The 17,181-nt window shown below is 36.5% G+C and overlaps 2 protein-coding genes across 2 annotated transcripts in view; both read left to right on the forward strand.

The window, feature by feature from the left end:
• The window catches only part of LOC107572814 (myosin-9-like), a 74,726-nt gene extending 66,135 nt beyond the window's left edge, over positions 1-8,591 (forward strand). The window contains exons 32-40 of the mRNA XM_016259247.1: positions 7-219; positions 1,462-1,623; positions 2,147-2,275; positions 2,353-2,441; positions 4,030-4,153; positions 4,237-4,445; positions 5,826-5,934; positions 6,009-6,181; positions 7,206-8,591. Coding sequence (XP_016114733.1) covers positions 7-219; positions 1,462-1,623; positions 2,147-2,275; positions 2,353-2,441; positions 4,030-4,153; positions 4,237-4,445; positions 5,826-5,934; positions 6,009-6,181; positions 7,206-7,314 — 1,317 coding nt within the window. The 3' untranslated portion in view covers positions 7,315-8,591. The remainder of the gene's footprint in view (positions 1-6; positions 220-1,461; positions 1,624-2,146; positions 2,276-2,352; positions 2,442-4,029; positions 4,154-4,236; positions 4,446-5,825; positions 5,935-6,008; positions 6,182-7,205) is intronic.
• A 1,674-nt stretch (positions 8,592-10,265) lies between these two features.
• Positions 10,266-17,110, forward strand: LOC107572806 (solute carrier family 25 member 38-A-like). Its single transcript, XM_016259241.1, has 9 exons — positions 10,266-10,445; positions 10,670-10,723; positions 12,904-13,028; positions 13,101-13,185; positions 13,272-13,451; positions 13,859-14,027; positions 14,464-14,630; positions 15,549-15,640; positions 17,047-17,110. The coding sequence occupies exons 1-9, from the start codon at positions 10,416-10,418 to the stop codon at positions 17,108-17,110; spliced, it is 966 nt and encodes a 321-aa protein (XP_016114727.1). The 5' UTR covers positions 10,266-10,415.
• Positions 17,111-17,181: the final 71 nt, after the last annotated feature.

Consider the following 17,181-nt stretch of genomic DNA (forward strand, 5'->3'; position numbering starts at 1 on the left):
TCTCAGGTTCACGATCTGGAGAAGTCGAAGCGCTCGATGGAGCAGCAGCTGGAGGAGATGAAGACGCAGCTGGAGGAGCTGGAGGACGAGCTTCAGGCCACCGAAGACGCCAAACTGCGGCTGGAGGTCAACATGCAGGCCATGAAAGCGCAGTACGAGAGAGACCTGCAGGGACGAGACGAGCTGGGAGAGGAGAAGAAGAGACAGCTGCTCAAACAGGTGCGCACTGACCACCAGACATGGCGTAATCGATAATATTATTTCCTCAATCGAATTGAATATATATAGCAAGCTTTCATATATATATATGTGTCCAATTAATTGAGGAAATAAACTTCCAATGAATCTATTATAATATAAGAAAAATATTTCTATTTATTTTAGAATTAAAAAAACTGACATGGCCATTTTCAATATTCATTCTTGTAATTTATGCAGGCTTTTAATATTTCTAAAATAAATTATTCTTTTTTTTTTTTGCTTAATGTTTTTTTATTATTTATATATATATATCCAACTAATCAAGGAAATAAACGACCAATAAATTGGTTATCTTATATAAAACTATTTGTATTTATTTATTTTATAGTTTTAGGAACGTAATTTTTATCTTAAAGCATTTTACTTTTTTATCATGTATTGTGAGTAAAAACTATTTATAAAATCCTTTATAAAAAGACTTAAAATTACATGGGTATTTTAATATACTTTTTAATGTATTTTTTTTTTTAATATACATTTTTCTAGTTAAACTAGCAATTTTTTTTTTTTTTTTTGAGTTTTTGCTGTTGTATTTTTACTTAAAAAAAATGTAATTATTTTATATTGTTTAGGTGTATCTGATTAATCAAGGAAATACAGTACCAATAAATCAATTATCATATATAAAAATATTTCTGTATGTTTAATTAAAGATGTTTAATCATCTTTTAAATTAATATTATTTAATTTTTTTAATCAGATATTGTAAGAACTGTTTTAACTGTTTTAAAAAACGTTAAAAATTAATATTGCTTGAAGCTTTTTTCTTTAATTATTGTTTTTGCTGTTTTTTTGTCTTTAAAAATATTACCCAATTAATCAAAGAAGTAAACAACCAAGTAATTATTTTATCATGTGTATATATAGCAGCACTAATTTATTTTGTTGTTTTTTTTTCATTTGAAATTATTTTTATATTATATTATAATACATTACATTAATCAAAGAAAAAAACAGCCAAGTAATTATTTTATCATATATAGCAGCACTAATATATTTGTTGACGTTTTATTTTTCTTTTTTTTTTAAATAATACATTTTTATTATATGATATAATATATATTATATTATAATACATTCCATTATATATCCGTTTAATAATTGAATCAGACTTGATTAATCAATAATCAAGTTTAATCTGTGATTAACTGATGATGGAGTTGGTTGTTGATTATTCTGGTGTTGTGTGTTGTGTGTCAGGTGCGGGAGATGGAGCTGGAGCTGGAGGACGAGCGTAAACAGCGCACACTGGCGATGGCGGCGCGGAAGAAGATGGAGCTGGACCTGAAGGAGCTGGAGGCCGCCATCGACCAGGCCAACAAGAACCGCGACGAGGCGCTCAAACAGCTCAAGAAAGTGCAGGTTCGTCTCTTACACCATGAGCTGCTTGAAGGAGTTGAACGTGTTGTCTGTCATAATGGATGTCATGCTACACAACATCACTTAATAAAGCAATAAGCTTCGTGAAGCCGTGGTTTACAGTGAATTTATAACAGCTAAGAGGCGAAGCGTATTGCCTAAAACCCCCTTAGCTGTTATAAATTCACTGTAAACCACGGCTTCACGGGGCTTATTGCTTTTATTAAATGGTTATTCCATATGCGTAGTAAGTTTCACAGAATAAAACAGAGCAAATGAAGTGTAATGATATTAAAAAAAGCAGTATTCTTCCACCAAACAATGTAGTTCCTCAGAAACAGTAGTGGTTGCAGCAAAGTGGCTGCCGAGAAACACACAGGTGTATGTTTGTAGAGTCATTTACAACAGCTTCGAACGCAGCTCAGCCAATCAGAGTCAAGGACCGGAACTCTCCGTTTTATAAAACAAGCTTCACGAAGCGCCTCCTGTAAGCCGTGTAATGATCAGAGCTGCGTCTGTGCTTCAGGCTCAGATGAAGGACCTGCTGCGGGAGCTGGAGGACACGCGTCTGTCCCGCGAGGAGATCCTGGCTCAGAGCAAAGAGAACGAGAAGAAGGTGAAGAGCATGGAGGCCGAGATGATCCAGCTGCAGGAGGTCAGTGTGTGTCTCTCTCCTCAGAGAGCCGAGTCTGCCGTGGCTTCTGTCTGACGCCCGTCTGTGTTCATCTGCAGGAGCTGGCGGCTGCAGAGCGAGCGAAGAGACAAGCCCAGCAGGAGAGAGACGAGCTGCAGGACGAGATCAACAACCAGGCCGCTAAAGGGTGAGCAAACATCACGCTGATGATGCATACTATTACAATACTGCAAAGGAAAAAACATTTATTTTTATTTTTTGAATTATTTTTATGGAAGCTCGTTTAATCCAACCAAAAATGTTTTGGAGTTTAAGGAAATGTAATTCAGAAATACCTGGGGGTTTATTAAAATAAAACAATATTTTCTAGTTTTCTGAAGGTTATTGCTTTTTTTCTGTAAGGCATATAAATTAGAATGAAACGGATTTGTACAAGATAAATTAAAAAAATATATATTTATTTGTATATTACTGTCCTCGCTGTGTTATTTTATGGACCATTTAAATCTAAAATAAAATAGTTTTTGAGGAAATGTGATTCAGAACTACTGAAAAGAAAAATTAAGAAATAATAATAATATTCTTTCAGTGTTTTTGAAGATTATTGATTTTTCTTTATGATTTCCCTATATAAATGATAACTTAAATTCCAAAAATGAAATATAAATTATAATGAAACAGTTATAAATATATTAAAAACACTTTTTGTTATTTATTTTTGTTATTCACACTACTATTTTAATATTTTATGAAATATTTTTAATCCAAACCATAAACTAAAAATACTACAAAGAAATCGTCCATTGTTATGAGAAATATACATTTTTATATTCAATTGATATATAAATTTAGAATGAAACGTATTTGTGAAAAATAAAACTAATTGAAAACACAATTTTTATTTGCTCTTCTATTTTATTCATTTATGGATTTATGATTTTATTTATTTATTTAGGAAATATGATTCACAACTACTGAGAAATAATTCAATATTCTTATAATGTTTTTCCAGAATATTGATTCTTTTTAGATAATATTTGATTAATGTAACAGATATATATTATAATAAAATAACTGAATTAAAAAAATCAGTTAAACACTTGGAAGTAAATAGTTTTCACAATTCACAATTTTTAAATGTTATTTTAAATTTTAGCTTGTATTAGAAGTATTTTTTAAAACAAAACAAACCTAAAATAAATAAATAAAAAATAAAAGACTTTTACTTGAAAATAAGTGTTCTATGATTATTAAAAAAATACACGAGGCACAATTTTGCACAAACACAACTAAAACACAGTAGTTAAAATTGGCAGATTTCTACTGGCCGACAATCTGGTATAATAAAGCAATAATCCCCGTGAAGCCGTGGTTTACAGTGAATTTATAACAGCTAAGGGGCGTTGTTAGGCACGACGCGACGCGAGGTTATAAAACCACCTTAGCTGTTATAAATTCACTGTAAACCACGCCTTCACGGGGCTTATTGCTTTTATAAAACGGTTATATACGTAGTAAGGTTTCACAAAATAAAACAGAGCAAATAAAGTGTAATGCTATTAATAAAAACAGTATTCTTCCACCAAACAATGTAGCTCCTCAGAAATGGTTGTGGTTCCAACAAAGTGGCTGCAGAGCAACACACAGAAGTAAACAAAGGTGTGTGTTTGTAGAGTAATTTACTACAGCTTCGAACGCAGCTCAGCCAATCAGAATCAAGGACCAGAACTATCCATTTTATAATGGCCCATAATCCATTGTGTTGGTGTGCTCAGCTCTCTGGGCTCGGAGGAGAGGAGGCGTCTGGAGGCGCGGATCGCTCAGCTGGAGGAGGAGCTGGAGGAGGAGCAGAACAACACGGAGCTGGTGAACGACCGGCTCAAGAGAGCCCTGCTGCAGGTCAGGAGCGCTGAGAGTCCCGCCGCTCGCGTCTGACCTCCACAGCACGCTCACGAGTGTCTCTCTGTCGGCTTTCTCCGCAGACGGACCAGATCAACGTGGAGCTGACGGCGGAGCGCAGCACCTGCCAGCGTCTGGAGGGAGCGCGCTCGCAGATGGAGCGCCAGAACAAGGAGCTGAAGCTCAAACTCACCGAGCTGGAGGGAACCGTCAAGAGCAAATACAAGGCCACCATCGCCGCCCTGGAGGCCAAGATCGGCCAGGTGGAGGAGCAGCTCGACGTCGAGACCAAGTACAACAACACACACACACATTCACATAGAAACAGAAAGATGCATAGGCTGATATAGACATGTTTAGACTGTTTACCATGCAATATATGCATTTTATTATTCGGAAATATACAAATAAGTTATACAATTTAGGTCAACAAATAAAAAAAATTGATACAATTAATAATTAAAGCAATAAGCCCCAGCAATAAGCTTTGCGTCGTGCCGAACGACGCCCCTTAGCTGTAAATAAAAAATAAAACGGAGCAAATAAAGTGTAATGATATTAATAAAAACAGTATTCTTCCACCAAACAATGTAGCTCCTCAGAAACGGTCAGGATCAGAATCAAGCACCGGAACTATCCGTTTTATAATCATCATATTTATTCTATTTATCACAATACAGATACAAATAATAAAAAAAAAATTTAATTTTGCAAAGAAAAAGAAAATGTACGTAAAATTCAGATTAATGCACATGACATAAATTTAGGTTTACCAAAAATATATAATATAAAATATGTAATAAATAAATCAAGTATTTTTTTATTTATTTAAATCAACAAATAAACATTGAATGCAATTAATAATTAAACTCTTTTTATTAATACAGATACAAATCAACAAAAAAATACAAATACATAAACAATTACATAGAAACATATAGACATATTCTGACATTTTAATTAACAATTAATCATTTTTATTCATCACAATACAGATACAAATGCATGCATACACATGTATCTACAATGAAACATATTTAGACATTTTAGACTTTTTACCATACAAGATATGTATTTTATTAAAAAAATACAAATAAACATGGATACATTAAATAATTGCATTTTAACTAAATGAAATGTACTTTAAATTTCAGATTAAAATTAATGACAATACAGACACAAATAATACATATACATAGAAACTTATACAGATATTTAGAGATTTAAACTGTACCACACAAGTTAGGTATTTTATTATTTGGTAAATATACAAATAAATTAATACATTAAATTAGAAAATAACTCAATAAATGAAATTTACATTGACATATAATTAGAAAATAAAATGTATTTCAAATTTCAGATTAAACACCTACTTTTTTTTTTTACAATTACCTACTAACTTGTACATTTAGATCTAAAAATAAAAATGTATACAATTAGTAGTTTGTCTATTTTTTATTAGTACATAGATAAAAATGTGCAGTTTTAGACTACTTACCATACAAGATATGTTTTACAATTCAGAAAATATACTATAAATATAATTACATTACAAAATAACAGTTTTCAGATTAAACGCCATTAAACATTTAGGTCAACAAATAAAAACGTACACAATAATTGATCTGTTTGGGGAAAGCTCAAAGTAATGGATGATGTGTGTGTTCAGAGAGCGCCAGCAGGCCTCAAAACTGGTGCGTCGTGCGGAGAAGAAGCTGAAGGAGGTGTTTCTGCAGGTGGACGACGAGAGACGCAACACGGAGCAGTTTAAAGATCAGGTGATGCTCGCCACAAACTCTGTGCTCAAGGTTCAAGTTTAGTGATGCTAACGGCTGTTTGCCATCGCCTGCAGTCTGAGAAGCTGAACAGCCGCATGAAGCAGCTGAAGCGGCAGCTGGAGGAGGCCGAGGAGGAGGCGCAGAGAGCAAACGCCAACCGCAGGAAACTACAGCGGGAGCTGGAGGACGCCTCCGAGTCCGCCGACGCCATGAACCGCGAGGTCAACAGCCTGAAGAGCAAACTCCGGTGCGGGAAAACACAGCGGCACGAGAGATATTAGAATTGCTATTATTAATCATTAGTTTAATTAATTAAAAATACATTTCTTTTTACATTTCATCAGAATCATTGCACATTCACATCTGTGTTATTAAATAGAACTAAAATAACTTATTCAATAATAAACCATTAAAAAATACATTTTCGTTACTCTTAGCTATTTTCATTTCGTTTGACTTAAAAACTAAAAACTAAAATTAAACGAATAAAAACTATTACGTAGACATTTGTTTAGAATTGTTAAACTAAGTACTAAAATAAAATAAAAAATGTATATAGACTTATTTTAAAATAATCTCATATTTTTAGTAGTTTAAGTAAAACCATAAAAAAAATTATTTTTGTTTCTTGAAACAAAATAAATGTTAACTGAAATAAAATAAATTATAGCTAAAATTTTTACATGGCTGCTAGAGCGCATATTTGTAATTTTAGTTTTGTTTAGTTCAGTCTAAAACTGAAATAGAAATTATTAAAACATATATAAAAAATACATATAAGAAATTATAGACATATTTGTATAATTCCCGAATTACATTTTGAAATTGAATTACTAAAATAGCTATTGACTAAAACTGAACTTTAGTTAAAAACTTTAATTAAAAACGAAATGGACATTAAAAAATGATTTCCTTTTAGTTTAATTTGAAGTACTAAAATAACTACAACTAATAAAAATAACAAAAGCACAACAACATGACTGAACATTTAACTAAAATTCAATTGAAACTGGAAAAGTTAAAAAATAATGACCAAAAAAATAAAAAATTTTCAAAGGCTAAAACAGTGAAATTCCTAATTTATTATTCTATTTTTCTATAGTTCTATTGTTTTATCCATTTCTCTATACTTTACATTTTTCAAAATTTTTATACTATTATTCTGTTTTCCTATCATTCTGATTAATCGGGAATAAAGTATGTTACCTTACTGAGGCCTGCATGTGATCGAATGCGTGTCTGACATTGAAATGTGCGTGTTTTGTGTCCAGACGCGGCGATCTGCCCTTCACCATGCGCCGCATCGTCAGCCGCTCGGGAATCGAGAGTGACGAAGACCCGGAGGCCAAGACCGAAACCCTCGAACCCAAACCCGAGTGACCGAAGCCGAACCGCAGCGGTCCCTCGCAAACACACAAACACATACACACAAGTCTCGGACGACAACGTCCTTGAAAACTCAGAGAAACCTTGTCGATTTTTGATTTTTGTTCTTATTTTAGTGCCATAGTGTATTCGCACACACACAATGGTTCTCCTGACAATCACACACATGACCGCTTCACTCACACCGAGGACCAAATTTGTGTTTTCCTGTCATTGTCTAGAATAGAAAAAGAGCGGAATGATATTTTTGTAAGCACGCATTCCGTCAATTGTAGTCCCGATTCCGGATCTATTTTTCTAACTGAAGGAAAATGATTAAAAGATGGTAAAGAAGAGAACTTATTTGAAGGGGACCAAAGCAAAATTGCTTTCTACAAAACTGTATTTTATTCATACGTTTTTATAATGGTATAAGGATGAACATAGCACTCGCTCTCTTGCACCTCTGCTGGTAAATAGAAGATTGTGATGAGATTTACAGATAGCATCTACAGTTACGCTCTTGGGCTTCACACACGAATAAGGCATTTAGTTATCAAACCAGCACCGAAAATATTACACAATGTCACGCCACATTATATGCACATGAAATGGGGAAAGACGGTTTATTCGAGCAATAAAATGGACATGTTTTATCAGACTGTTGATTGGCTGATTGAAGGAATAAAGATGGAGTAGGCAACGCACGAACTCATTTAGACATGGCACTATGCACTATCGCCTTGAATCTACTATTTGGATATTTTCTGTTCCTCTTTTCCTTCCAGTATATGTGTCTTTATTGATGTTCAGGGCATGAAGGGTGGAGGGTTGACGGTTTCTCTCACGCACACACTGTAAACGCTGAGCATGGCTGTGCGGGGGCGGGAATCCGCCATTTGGCGGGAGTTTTTTAAAAAACATGGAACACCTCCATGCCTACCTCTGATCACGTTTATTACTCTGCGACATCATATTTGATTATTCTGCGATCTGTGTTTTCGGAACGATCTCAGGAGAACGGATTTGAGTGGACCCTCCTCGAAGCTCGTGCTCAGCTTCTGCTTTTTTCCCGCTCACACTGCTGGGAAGTGAGAGAAATGGACCATTATTGATTATGTATGGATAGATAGAGCATTTCTCTCTCTCTCTCTCTTCTCCATCGTCTCCCAATAATGACTTTGTGATGTTGTGTTATGTTCTCTCTCTCTGCAGCTCCTGAATGATATCTGGAGAGATTTGTCATGAATCCTTGGTATAATGATGCAATAAAATGGCTTTTTCAAAACCGCTTTAGCAAGTGTATGCGCTCTCGGTCTTGTTTTGTCCTGGTTTTTCTAACATTAGTTACAGTTAAAGACAAAATGGCTCAATTCAGATGCCTGGACCAAATTCTTAAATGACCCCACTGCCGTCAACTATTTACCGAAGATTTTAGTCTTACGTCAGCACCTCGATCACCGACGTTTTCCCCAAATATTTATTGATAATCTTTCTGAAAGTCAAAATATATTTTCTCTTTCTCTTTGCATTATTTAGCCAGTCAGACAAAATCCCGTCACAGTGATGATTAAACCATTTTTCAAAATATGTGAATGTTTCATACGGAATGTAATGTAAAAACAAAAAGATAAAATAAAAGAGTATTTCACTCATTTATATCAAGGGCGTAGGTTTGATTTTGATATCGGTGGGGACATAACAGCAGACAGCACCCCCATCCAACTACTACAATATTTTAGCATTTCTTGTAGACCAACATACTCCTAATTTATTAAAAAAAGAGCTTTTTATGTTAGCCTATTCATCAGACAATAATTAGGGTTCACAATTTTAATTAGCCTAGCCAGCAACATTACAGCAGCACCAGAGCGCTGGGTTGCTTAATCACGCTGTACATCACTTTATTTTAAAGGGGTCATATGATGCTGATAAACAGAACATTATTTGGTGTAATGAAATGTTTATGCGGTTTAAGGTTCAAAAAACACATTATTTTCCACATACTGTACATTTATTGTTTAATTGCATCATATGACCCCTTTAATATTAAATATGAATTGGACCAATGATGATTCTGAAAGAAAACCTTCACGCGCATCGGATTGACATAAACTGCACGCTCTTATTTCAGTGTTGGTGTTTATTTTGTGGATATTTCAGTTTAACAACATGAGTTCAAGAGGGTGAGTTTGATCATTCAGCAGAACTGGGCACGTTTTAAACACTTTGCCTGTTCTTTCTCCGCCCATGAAATAGCCTTTGTGCGCCCTTGAAAGAGCGCAGATTTACTTTAGCTTAATATCATGACCTATTTAGATGCCGAAATTACAACAGTGGTAACACATATTTATTTGTTTGATCAAAATTATTGCAAGGGACAATTTAGTAGTCGCAGGTTGGACATGTCAAATTCTACACTCTTAATTTATATTCACCGTCAATTAGGCCTATGTTAAGCAATTGTTACGTTCCCACTTTCTAGTCTAGATTCTAGTCTAGTTTGAGCATTACTGACTTTCTTTTACGAGTTCTTTGCGAATATAGATATATAGAAATGGTCCAATATGAAATGCTCCTGAAATGGCCCAATAATCTGTTTTTCACTGAGATTTTTTTTACAGGTTTATTATTTTATTTTGTGAGAGATTAGCTTTGTTGTAGCTATGTCATCATTCTCTCATTTATTAGATGCATGCTTAATTCATTCATTCATTCATTCATTTTAATAGACTAATCTGTTAGTCCTAAAACTTCGGTTTAGAATACTGCTTTAGATATATTGGATAAACTGTATTTTATATAGTTGCATTTATTATTTCTCAACCCTTACATTTGGTCACTGGTCTTGCAGGCGTTACAGCTGACCAATCAAATCGAGTCTACTACGCACCTTGCTTCAGACCCCGCCCCTTTCTCTTATACCTACCTGTGGAGCGCGTGCGCAGCAGCGCAGACAGCAGCGCTTTACTGGACCGACTGGTGCTCACTTGACTTCTTCTATTTTCTCTTCGTTCTTCTTTATTGTTCTTATTTCTAAGATTACTAATCACTTGCGAGGCCGAATATTTTTCACCCTTGCAACATTTATTGAAAACATCATTTTGTGACGCTGAATGATGCTCATGAGCATAGAGAAAGAAAAGGTGAGCTGATCTATTTAAGAACAGTTTAAACTGTAGTTTATACCTTACTATTTCTGACTGAAAAACTCCAAAGCAGCGGGCTCCTCACCTGGGAAGCGCGCGCATAATGAGAGGCACGGTGCACACTGATGGAATAATAAACACTGTGTGTGTGTGTGTGTGTGTGTGTGTGTGTGTGTGTGTGTGTGTGTGTGTGTGTGTGTGTGTGTGTGTGTGTGTGTGTGAAGCCGAGCTGCTCTGAAGAACTGATCATCTCAAACATCATGGAGTTCTCACTGGTAAGCTTCTGTGTGTTCGTATTTTAATTGCTTTTTGCAAACCTGTATACTTCTAGAAACACGTTTTGACACACCGAATTAATGTTTCTTATATTAGGCCTATCTTAAAAAAAAAAAAGTTCAGCGATAAACTTACTGGCATTCATTCGCTCGCAAAACTTCAGCGTTCTCTCGCAAGAGCATTGAAATAGTTTTTTTTATCAACTCATCCAGGTTTTGCGAGCGAGCGCAAAGTTTGCAGGGGAATGTTTTGCGAGAGAACGCAAAAGCATTAAAATATGTTTTTTTGTTACATGTTGATTTGTTAGATGTTTTTTTTGTTTTTTAACACTATGCATCAGAATATAGGCTATACAAGTAATGCAATATAATGCAAAATACAAATGGGGGATGTGGACATCGATTTAGTTGAAATGTATCATTTTGTCTGTTCTGCAGTTTCCCTCTGAACTCTGATACTCTGACTTGATCCTCTCACCTCAACTTGCTCCAGTTTTATAGGTCATATATCAGTCATGTTATCTGGTTAGTGATACGGCAGTGTGACTGGTAGTTACCGCAGCTCTGACTGTGCAATATCTCAGCTCACGCGGTTTAATATTGTTCATTGATCATAGTTATGGGAATATGCGGTTGAAGATCTGAGCGGGCTCTTTTCAGGGAGTACGTTTGTTGTTGTTGTAATGTTTGCTTCAAGCTTTTGCAGAAGTGAAGCAGCCGATTCATTAGTCAATCCTCTGAGGGGGGCGGGCTTTAGCCGAGCCTCTTGTTTTCCTGCATTCTGATTGGTCCGTGTGAAGCAGGGCTCTGTTAAACTTGGGCCCTTTTCACAAGACTGTGATGACGCGTTTAACGGTCCTCAGCATCGTAACTCCTCGAAAGTTTTTCATATAAATGTATCTACATTTATAACACTATTTATAACACAAAAAAACTGTTAACGCTAATGTGAGGGTGTTTCTAATGCAGCGTCTATGGGAGGGACGGTAAATTTGACATGGTTCTCTCTTCTGACTGCCGTTATCAGTCTCTCAATTTTTTTCCTTTTATTGAAAGTCATGAAAACACTATCGTGGAGTTTTTCTTTTGCTATTTGGGCAAATGGGAATGCAAAAAATATATTTGTGGTACGCTCCCATTCACTGCTCTTCAAGTTAACCCAACTATGACGACTTCCGCTGCTGAGAAACCCGGAAATGTGAAAAGGATCCATTAGGTTTGCATGGCGCTGGTCAAAAGAGGCGGGTCTGAGCAAACACCCTCAGTTAAACGGTAGATGAGAAACTTCAGTTAAATCCAGCAGGAGACGAACTGAAGCTCTGCTGAGTCATGCTTTGCATCACAGATTCATATCATTAACTTATGAAATAATTTCATTTATCAGGGTTTATATGAGGTCCAAAATAAAAATCAAACCAGTTTTGGTTATTTGATATATGAATACAGTTTGTATAAATATTTTGAATTAGTTTTCATTTTTATATTTTCCTTTTTAATTTGAGTTTTTAGAAATTGTTTTGTGTTTTTATAATTTTCATTAGTTTTTTAATGTTTTATTTTTATTTCAGTTTGTTATTTTAGTAACATTCAGTAATTCAGTACTTAATTTAATAAAATTTAGTTCTGTCATGACAACTCTCGGAGGGATTGGCATGGTAATGTACATGACAATGTTAATGTATTTGGTCTTTTGGCGGAATAGATCTGCTACGCTGCTGCTACCGAGACTTGCTACTGCCAATACATCCACAACATGCTGCTGTGAGCATGTAAGAAATACTGCTGCTGCAAATATAACTTACATGAAATAACCCCCATATAGCATACATGAATCACCTCGTAGCAGATCTATACAGGTGGAGCTGGGGAAGGTGGAGGGTTTCTGAAGCAAGCTGCATCTGCTATGGCAAGCACTAGTCATATATTTGAATGTTGAGCAGCGATCTCATTGGCTACAGATACAGGAGAGAACCAATCAGCTGTGCCATGTGATAATTATGTCGTTAGGTCAGATTGAGTTAGACCTATCGGACTGCGCCATCTAGAGTTTCATGCCAGAACTCTGTATTTGTTGAAAAATGAGAAATGTTGCTTTGGCAACTAGATAAAATAAAACAAAATTTGTTTAAATATGTTGCTCCCACATAACCGGTTTCTCTCTTTCTGTGTGTTCGATTTAGGCTCATCCGGCTGTGAAAGCCTTCATGTGCGGCTCTCTGAGCGGGACGTGCTCCACGCTGCTCTTCCAGCCTCTGGACCTGGTGAAAACACGTCTGCAGACCCTACAGAACGGCGTCCAGCTCGGGTCAGTCCACATACGGGACGAGGCTTCAATCTGGTGGAATGAGTATTAAATGAACCGTCTTCTGTGCCTTAGGTCGGGTCGGGTCGGCATGGTCACAGTGTTTGTGAGTGTCCTGCGCACAGAGAAGCTCCTCGGACTGTGGAGAGGCGTTTCGCCTGTGAGTGTCACACCTGATTTGGTACCTTTGATACCTCTGTTATGTTTGTGTTTGCATGGTTATATTCTGTATTTCTTTCTCCGCAGTCGTTTGTGCGCTGCATTCCAGGAGTCGGCATCTACTTCAGCACGTATTTCACTCTAAAGCAGCGTTTTTTTGCCGACGGGGCCCCGGGGCCCTTACAGGCCGCACTGCTGGGAACCGGAGCCAGATGTGTTGCGGGCGTCTGCATGCTGCCCGTCACCGTCATCAAAACACGATTTGAGGTGTGTGTGAAAAAATTTGGGTTTTCTGAAAGAAATTAATACTTCTATTCATTAAGAATGCATTAAATTATTTTATGCTGCTCTTTTAACCTTCCTATACAAAGAATCCTGAAAAATAAAATGCATCACGGTTTCCACAAGCAAGGAATCATGTGACACTGAAGACTGGAGTAATGATGCTGAAAATTCAGCTTTGATCACAGAAATAAATTACATTTTAGAATATATTCACATAGAAAACAGTTATTTTAGATTGTAATAATATTTAAAATTTTTACTGTATTTTTGGTCAAATGCAGCTTTGATGAGCAGAAAAGACTTCTTTCAAAAACAGCTTACAAACCCTAAACCTTTGTATATCTGTACACACTGTATGACCTATAATGTAGCGTATGTGTGTGTTTCAGAGCGGCCGCTATAAGTACAGCAGTGTGTTCGGAGCGCTGCAGTGTGTGTGTCGGACGGAGGGGCCGAAGGCTTTGTTTTCAGGTCTGACTGCCACGCTGCTCAGAGATGCGCCATTCTCTGGGATATACGTCATGATCTACAGCCAGGCCAAATACACGCTGCCACAAGGTTTGTGTGAGAATATACTGGATGCACTTCAGCTTTACATATGTGTGTGATTTAAGTAGGATTTCAGCATTCTAAATGGTTCATTTTACAAAGAAACAAATTTTCTTAGGGGAAACACGAAAAGTTTCTCAGAGGAACACAAATTTTGTAAGCAAACAAAAAGTTTCTGAGGGCAATGCAAAAATCTTGTGAGTGAACGCAGTTTTTGCAAGCGAACATAAATTTGCTAAATTTATGTTCATTTTTTCCATCACCATATCTGATGAGACATCAGGCGGCAAGAATCTTGCTCTTGGTCTACAAATATTTCTTCATAAGAGATAAAAAAGCAGTTCAGTCATTCTGACTGGCTCAAACATGAAGTAGGAGGGATGTTGGATTGTGTAACAGCCATGTGGATCAGACTGTACTGATATACTATCTCTCTCTCGTTCAGAGATCAGTCAGTCGTCTTACGCTCCGTTAGCAAACTTCAGCTGCGGGGTTCTGGCTGGCATCCTGGCCTCCATTGTAACCCAGCCAGCAGATGTGGTGAAAACTCACATTCAAGTGAGTCCAGACGTCTTCAGCAGGACATCAGATGTGGTGCAATTCATTTACAAGGTAACAGATGCCCCGATTCTCCCGACATGCACCTCTCTGCTGCTTTAGATTGGCTCTCAAATGAAGCAACGCAGCTCATCTAATCAGATCAGACCCAGAACTATTTGTTTTACAATGCTACTGTACATTAAGTGAAAAAAGAGTGAAAGCATATTTAAAAGGGAAGTATGTCATTTTCGCACCACCAGCATCACCAAACAGAAGGACAAAATGAATGACTGTTTTTTTCAAACAGGTTTCCACAAACACTTCCACCACCTGCCAGGTTAGTTGTATCCAGCAAAATGCTGGGTTGTTTCAACCCAACTTTGGGTCAAATATGGACTAACCCAACTCTTGGGTTAAAAATTGAATGTAACAATTTTAGACCATATTTGACCCAAAGTTGGGTTGAAACAACCCAGCATTTTTTAGAGTGTAGGAACAATCAATTTGGGTCAAAGTCTTCACATTTGAATCTGCATTCTGTAAAATTCCTCAGATTCCCAAAATTTGAAAAAAGTCTAGATTCCATTTGGGCCTCTTCAATATAAGATTTATAAAATAAATGGAATGGTTTGTCATTCACACACTCTTAAAAAATGCTGGGTTGTTTCAACCCAACTTTGGGTCAAATATGGTCTAAAATTGTTACATTCAATTTTTAACCCAAAAGTTGGGTTAGTCCATATTTGACCCAAAGTTGGGTTCAAACAACCCAGCATTTTTTAGAGTGCATATTAGATCTGATTAGACTAACCTGAAATGTTATGGTTAGCAAAAACCACAACTAAAACTATTCTGAAACAAAACAAACAAAGAATCTTGAACTAGGGTCATTACAAACAAACAAATAAAGCTGGAATTAAAATGGTTGAAAATAATGAAAATGTAATTCTAACATTCTATCTATTTAAATTCTATCTGTTTGTCCGTCAGGAGCACGGGTTGGTGGGGTTTTTCCGTGGCGCGGTTCCTCGCTCGCTCAGGAGAACCATGATGGCGGCGATGGCGTGGACGGTGTACGACCCGTCCGTCACAGCAGCGCCATCTAGAGCAGAGGACAGAAAACACAGTAAAAATACAACACTGAACACAAGCGCCATCCAGCGGCGAGAAAACACAGTACAGCAATAAAACAAATTGTTTTTGTACACATACACCTCTTAAACTCAGTCTTTGCCTAGTTTTCAATAATGTGAGAAGTTAAAAGTATTGTAACTGTACTGAGCATTAATTGTTCACATTTTGCTGCATGTTTTAACACGTCATGTTTTAAGGAGCATTTGTTTATAGTTTTCTCTGACCTCATTTAAAGACATCGCTAACATCTCAACCAACATGATTCTCCATGTGTAATATAAAATATGTGGTATACCAAATTAAAGGGTGGTTTTGCTTATGTGATGCATTTACTGTAGATCAGGTGACGACTGGAATCAGATCAGCAGCGCTTGGAAATGCAGCAAATACTGTCAGATCGAGAATTCAACTTAAAAACATAGAACACTTGCTGCCAAAGTCTTCCACTTTGTCCTCGCCGCTCTACAACATCTGACCATTTTCATGTGCTATTTCCTGCGTTTATGTTATGCTTATTAAACACCCTATTTGATTGCATTCATTACTGGATCCAGTTTGTTATTTTCCCTGACACTGTTTATAGAACATTACGTGCATAGTTCCATTCTATTGGAACATTATGAGCATAGTTTCTCTACCTTCTTTTCGGATCTTGTCCAACCACATTCCAAAACACAAACTCTCCTAAAAGTTCAGTGCTTCAGTACTATGTCTTAAATAAAAAGCTTTGGCTGATTTTTTCCCCCTGCGTAGTGCTTGTGTTGAAAAAGATTAATCTTTATAGAAGTCACATGCAGTCATAATTAATAATTGTATGATAAAATAACAGTTGGATTTGTCACTCAATTTCTGTATTTGGATATCATATTTTTTAACTTTCATTGTAAGATTCCATATAATGATATAGTCAATATATTCCATATATATGATGAGTCAATGCATTAGACAACAGTCAGTCTCTCACGTTTGCCACATCATGATCTAGTTATGGCAGTGGTTCTTAATCCTGGTTCTGGGGACCCCAGTTCTGCACATTTTCTGTAGTCATAAAATAACCCACTGAAATAAACAAGTTACAGCAAGTCACTCACTACAGAAAAACCTGTTTCTTAAGTATGTCATCAAGAGGATATATAAACCCTTCAGTTCATAGGAGGAACTTGACTGTCAAGCTGCAGTGAGTATCATCTCTCTGTCTGCTTTCATATACAGTGAAATGGCAGAAGCCAGTATCTCATGGGCTGAGGATCAGTTCAGCTGTTCAGTGTGTCTGGATCTGCTGAAGGATCCAGTGACAATTCCCTGTGGACATACTTACTGTAAGAGTTGCATCTCAGAGTGCTGGGATCAGGAGGATTGGAAGAGAATCTACAGCTGTCCTCAGTGCAGACAGACCTTCAGTCCGAGACCAGTTTTAAGTAAAAATGTGATGTACTCAGGGTCTTTCAGGGTCAGATTCTGGACCAGACAGGACAAATTACCTAATCTG

Source organism: Sinocyclocheilus grahami, unplaced genomic scaffold (genome assembly GCF_001515645.1).
Source record: "Sinocyclocheilus grahami isolate Dianchi unplaced genomic scaffold, SAMN03320097.WGS_v1.1 scaffold1815.1, whole genome shotgun sequence".
Lineage (NCBI taxonomy): Eukaryota > Metazoa > Chordata > Actinopteri > Cypriniformes > Cyprinidae > Sinocyclocheilus > Sinocyclocheilus grahami.

Bases quoted from the DNA above. Each gene is read 5' to 3' on its own strand.
- LOC107572806 (XM_016259241.1), top strand. From the start codon at position 10,416: ATGATGCTCATGAGCATAGAGAAAGAAAAG. The intron at 13,029-13,100 runs GTCAGTCCACAT...TCTGTGCCTTAG, and splicing joins CAGAACGGCGTCCAGCTCGG to GTCGGGTCGGGTCGGCATGG. The intron at 14,028-14,463 runs GTTTGTGTGAGA...TCTCTCGTTCAG, and splicing joins CAAATACACGCTGCCACAAG to AGATCAGTCAGTCGTCTTAC.